Source organism: Lathyrus oleraceus, chromosome 5 (genome assembly GCF_024323335.1).
Source record: "Lathyrus oleraceus cultivar Zhongwan6 chromosome 5, CAAS_Psat_ZW6_1.0, whole genome shotgun sequence".
In the NCBI taxonomy this organism is placed as follows: Eukaryota; Viridiplantae; Streptophyta; class Magnoliopsida; order Fabales; family Fabaceae; genus Lathyrus; species Lathyrus oleraceus.
In genome coordinates this window covers 50,431,901-50,437,465 of record NC_066583.1, presented here as the reverse complement: position 1 = coordinate 50,437,465, position 5,565 = coordinate 50,431,901, and the positions used below count along the sequence as shown (strand labels likewise).

Genomic DNA, 5,565 nt, shown 5'->3' with positions numbered 1-5,565 from the left:
CGATGTACTTCAGGAAAATGGCTGCTCATACCGAAAATGACAAACTACTTGTACACTATTTCCAAGACGGTTTGAGTGGAGCATCTCTGAGATGGTATATGAGTTTAGAACAGGGCCGAATTCAAAGTTGGGAGGATTTGGCTGACGCATTTATCCGTCAGTACAAATACAACTTAGATATGGCACCCGACCGAATGCAGTTGCAAGGGATGGCTATGAAGGAGAGTGAGTCATTCAAAGAATACGCCCAGCGGTGGAGAGAATTGGCTACTCAGGTAGAGCCACCATTGTCTGAGAAGGAAATGATCGGGATATTTGTGGACACCTTAAAGGACCCATTCTTTGATCGATTAGTGAGCAGTGCCGCATCTGACTTCGCACATCTAGTTACAATTGGAGACCGCATAGAGAAGGGGTTGAGAGATGGAAAGATTCCTGGAGCAGTGACAACACCTAGCGCACCAAAGAAATATTCTGGAGGTTTCCCGAAGAAAAGAGAAGGCGAGACAAACGCCATATCCAGAAACTATAAAGGGAAGCAACAGGCTTCATATGGCCAAGTCGCCGCAGTGGTACCCATACCCTATCAACAACCAATGCAGCAACAACAAATGTATCAGCCACAACATCAACAACATCATCATCAGCAAAATACCGCACCACCAAGACAGTTCAAGCCAAGACCCTCAAGAAGACAACTTGATCCTCTACTAGTACCTTATAGTCAGATATTCCCATATCTGCAGAAGGATGGCCTTCTAACATTGAGGGAGTTAAAACCAGCTATTTTTCCGTATCCACCTGGATACGACGCTAATGCCCATTGTGAATTTTACATGGGAGCACCTGGTCATACTTTGGAAAACTATTTCGCATTTCAGAATCGAGTACAAGACTTGATCGAAGCCAAGGCCGTTTCTTTCACTCCAGGACGCCCGAACATGAATACCAACCCTATGCCGATGCATAAGGGTGCTTCCGTCAGTGCCATTGAGGAGGGTGATGAAGGCAAACTGATCCGTAAGGTTGAAGAGATTCAAACCTCTATCACCATGATAGGAGCACAATTGCTGAAGAGTGGCCTGATCCTGGAAGAGCTGGTTGAGGAAGAGAATAATGAAGAGTTAAGGCGTTTTATACAACAAATGCTGGATCGAGGCGAGTTACAGATAACTTACCGTGTCAAGAGAAAGCGTCAGGAAGAGATAGCCGTGGTAGATATCCCCTATGATGAGGTCAAAATAGAAATACCTATAAGCCCGTTGGTGATAGAGTTCCCAGCACCATTCAAATATAAAGATGAGAAGGCAGTCACATGGATATATCAGCCCAGAGCTTTTAAGTAGGGGCAAGAAGATAAACCTTTAATGATTAACGAACCAAATGTCACTTCAATTGTGGGGCCAGCAGGAATGACGCGTAGTGGCCGGGTATTCGCACCAAGAACTGCTGATACTTCTGAGAGAGATAAAGGGAAGGAGGCTGTTGTCCAGATCCCCATCCCTAATCATGGGATGCAAGACATGCACCTGTCTCCTAAAGCTGCTGTCACTCGTGAGGAGGCTGAGGAGTTTTTGAGAATAATCAAGAAAAGCGATTATAAGGTGGTGGACCAGCTAAACCAAACACCTTCCAAAATTTCCATGTTATCTCTCCTACTTAACTCAGAAGCACACAGGAATTCGCTGTTGAAGGTATTAAGCGCCACTCATATCACCAAGAACATAACAATAGAACAATTTGATGATGTGATAGCTTGTGTGACTACTGGAAATTTCTTGGGTTTTAATGATGACGAACTACCGATTGAAGGAAAGAACCATAACAAGGCTCTCCACATCTCCTTGAAGTGCATGGATACTATACTGTCAAGGGTGTTGGTAGACACGGGTTCCTCCTTGATCGTCATGCCAAATACGACTTTGATAAAGCTGCCAGTGGAAGGCATAAGTATGAAGCCCAACACCCTAATCGTAAAAGCATTTGATGGCTCAAGGCGAGAAGTGATAGGAGAGGTTGACTTACCAACCAAGATAGGTCCAACTATTTTTAATATCACATTCCAAGTCATGGATATACATCTTGGTTACAGCTGCCTACTTGGGAGACCCTGGGTTCACTCCGCAGGTGCTGTCACCTCCACTCTGCACCAAAAACTAAAATTCATTACAAATGACAAAATGATTGTGGTTGGAGGAGAAGAAGATATCTTGGTTAGTCACTTAACATCTTTTCGATATATCGAGGTGGATGACGAAATCACTGAGACACCATTCCAATCCCTGGAAGTGGTAAACATGATGGCCGTTCAACAGACCTTGGAGGTCCCGAAATCCGAACCATCCATGGCCTCATGGCAAGGAGCTAAAGCTGTTATGGAAAGTGAAGATGCACAAGATTGGGGCAAAGTGGTGGAATTGAAAGAGAAACGAGACAAGTTTGGCTTAGGGTATGACCCATCATCACACAAAGTTGGTAACCAATCTGACAAAGAGAAGATTCCTTCTATGGAGAAAACGTTCACCAGTGCTGGCCACATCTTTGGCAAGCAGGTGGCAATGATCAGTGAAGAAGGCCGCAAGGAGGGGGTGTCCAGCTGGACGCATCAAGCCGCACCTAATGAAGAACTAACAAATTGGAAGGCTGTGGAAGTTTCCCAAATATTTCAAAAGTAATTTTATCATTTTTAGACAAAACCCTGTGCTCTGCCCAAGGCACAGTGGCATGTTGTAGGGCCTCCTTTATCTTTTTCAAGAGTTTTTATCATTAATGAAATGACGTTTTGCATTCAAATTTTTGTTCCTTTTCTTTCGTTTTGATCTATTTACGAAAATGGAAATCAATTTTTATGCATGCACTTTCTAAATAAACTACATAAATCATAACATGCAGAAACACCACCGAGACCATTGATAACGACACTGCTATGGTCCAATATGACTTTGATTGTCCAATCTACCAAGCTGAAGACGAAGTGGGGGAAGATTGCGAACTCTCTGAAGAGTTGGCCAGATTACTCAAACAAGAAGAAAAGGTTATTCGACCACACCAGGAAGACGTTGAAGTTATCAATGTGGGAATAGAAGAAGATAAGAGAGAAGTAAGCGTAGGCGCAGCACTTCAAGATACAGTGAAGACAAGACTGATAGAGCTCCTCCACGAATATGACGACGTGTTTGCTTGGTCATACCAAGATATGCCCGGATTAGACACTGGCATCGTGACCCACAAGCTTCCCCTTAAAGAAGAATGCCCTGCTGTCAAACAAAAGTTAAGAAGAACTCGGCCAGATATGGCTCTCAAGATCAGAGAAGAGGTGAGAAAGCAGTTTGACGTTGGTTTCCTAGAAGTCGCTAAATACCCACAATGGGTTGCCAACATTGTACCGGTGCCGATAAAAGATGGAAAAGTCCGCATGTGTGTAGACTACCGAGACTTAAACAGAGCTAGTCCCAAAGACGATTTCCCATTACCTCACATAGATGTACTGGTGGGTAACACAACTCAATTCTCCGTGTTTTCCTTCATGGATGGTTTCTCAAGGTACAACCAAATTAAAATGGATCCCGAAGACATGGAGAAGACCACGTTCATTACTCCTTGGGGCACCTTTTGTTACAAAGTATTGCCATTTGGTTTAAAAACGCTGGGGCAACATATCAACATGCCATGGTGACTCTCTTTCACAACATGATTCATGAAGAGATTGAGGTGTATGTTGATGACATGATTGCCAAATCCCAGACAGAAGAAGAGCACATCACCAACCTGGAGAAACTATTCACACGTTTGAGGAAGTTTAGGTTGAGACTTAATCCTAATAAATGCATATTTGGGGTTCGATCTGGAAAGCTTTTAGGCTTTATTGTAAGCCAAAAGGGAATTGAAGTAGATCCTGACAAGGTTCGAGCCATTCAGAACATGCCTGCACCAAAGACTGAGAAAGAGGTTCGTGGTTTCTTGGGGAGACTAAATTACATCGCCAGGTTTATCTCTCACCTTACTGCAACATGCAAACCAATATTCAAGCTTCTGAGGAAGAATCAAGGCGTGGAGTGGAATGAGGACTGTCAGATAGCCTTTGATAAAATCAAAGAATACTTGCAAGAGCCACCGATTCTAATGCCCCCTGCCGAAGGAAGACCTCTTATCATGTATCTAACCGTGCTCGATGAATCCATGGGTTGTGTATTGGGACAACAAGATGAGACTGGTAGAAAAGAGCATGCCATCTATTATCTGAGCAAGAAATTTAATGATTGTGAGACCAAATATTCATTACTCGAGAAGACTTGTTGTGCACTCACATGGGCTGCTAAGCGTCTCAGGCAGTACATGCTAACTCACACAACTTGGCTGGTATCTAAAATGGATCCCATCAAGTACATATTCGAGAAACCATCTCTCACTGGTAGGATCGCTCGATGGCAGATGTTGTTGTCAGAATATGATATCCAATATGTTACACAAAAAGCGATCAAGGGAAGCATACTAGCAGACCATCTTGCTCACCAACCACTGGAGGATTACCAATCTTTGAAATTTGACTTTCCAGACGAGGACATCATGGCTGTTAGGGATGTTGAAGACTCCGAACTAGAGGAAAGCCTCGAGCTAAGAGCAGGCTAGATGCTCATGTTTGATTGTGCCTCAAATGCAATAGGCCATGGAATTGGGGCAGTGCTGATGTCTCCCAAGAATTTCCATCTACCATTCACCGCAAAGCTCTGCTTTACCTGCACAAATAACATGGCCGAGTATGAAGCTTGCATACTAGGGTTGGAAGAAGCTATTGAGTTGAAGATCAAGATACTAGAAGTATTCGGGGACTCCGCTTTAGTCATACATCAGATCAGAGGCGATTGGGAAACAAGACATGCTAACCTAATTCCATACCGGGATTATGTGCTGAAGCTACTCCCAAATTTCGACGAAATCACTTTCTCTCATATTCCTCGAGAAGAGAATCAGATGGCAGATGCCTTAGTAACTTTGGCTTCCATGTACAAATTAATACGGCCCAACCATCAGCCTCATATTGAGATTAGGCGTTTTGACGAACCTGCTCATTGCCTGACGACAGCAGAAGAGCCAGATGGTAAACCCTGGTTCTTTGATATCAAACAGTATCTGGAGAAGAGGGAGTATCCGGAAGGGGCTTCCAGCCTTGACAAAAGGACCCTCCAGAGATTGGCATCAAAATTCCTCTTGAATGGGGAGGTATTGTACAAACAAAATTACGACATGGTTTTGTTAAGGTGTGTGGACAAACATGAAGCAGGTCAGCTTATGAGGGACATACATGAAGGTTCTTTCGGTACGCACGCCAATGGGCATGCCATGGCCAAGAAAATTCTAAGGGCAGGTTACTACTGGTTGACAATGGAAATTGGCTGTTATCATTACACTAGAACATGCCACAAGTGCCAAATCTATGCTGACAAAATACATATACCGCCTACCCTGCTGAATGTCATAGCATCACCTTGGCCTTTCTCTATGTGGGGTATCGACATGATTGGAATGATAGAACCCAAAGCGTCAAATGGACACAGATTTATCTTG

General features: G+C 43.7%; 1 protein-coding gene across 1 annotated transcript; it reads left to right on the top strand.

Moving 5' to 3' along the window:
• Positions 1-302: 302 nt before the first annotated feature.
• On the top strand, positions 303-1,346 carry LOC127078667 (uncharacterized). The gene has a single exon (XM_051019100.1). It carries the CDS (start codon positions 303-305, stop codon positions 1,344-1,346), a length of 1,044 nt encoding a protein of 347 aa, XP_050875057.1.
• Positions 1,347-5,565: the final 4,219 nt, after the last annotated feature.

Coding starts and splice junctions, on each gene's coding strand:
- LOC127078667 (XM_051019100.1), top strand. CDS start 303: ATGATCGGGATATTTGTGGACACCTTAAAGGACCCATTCTTTGATCGA.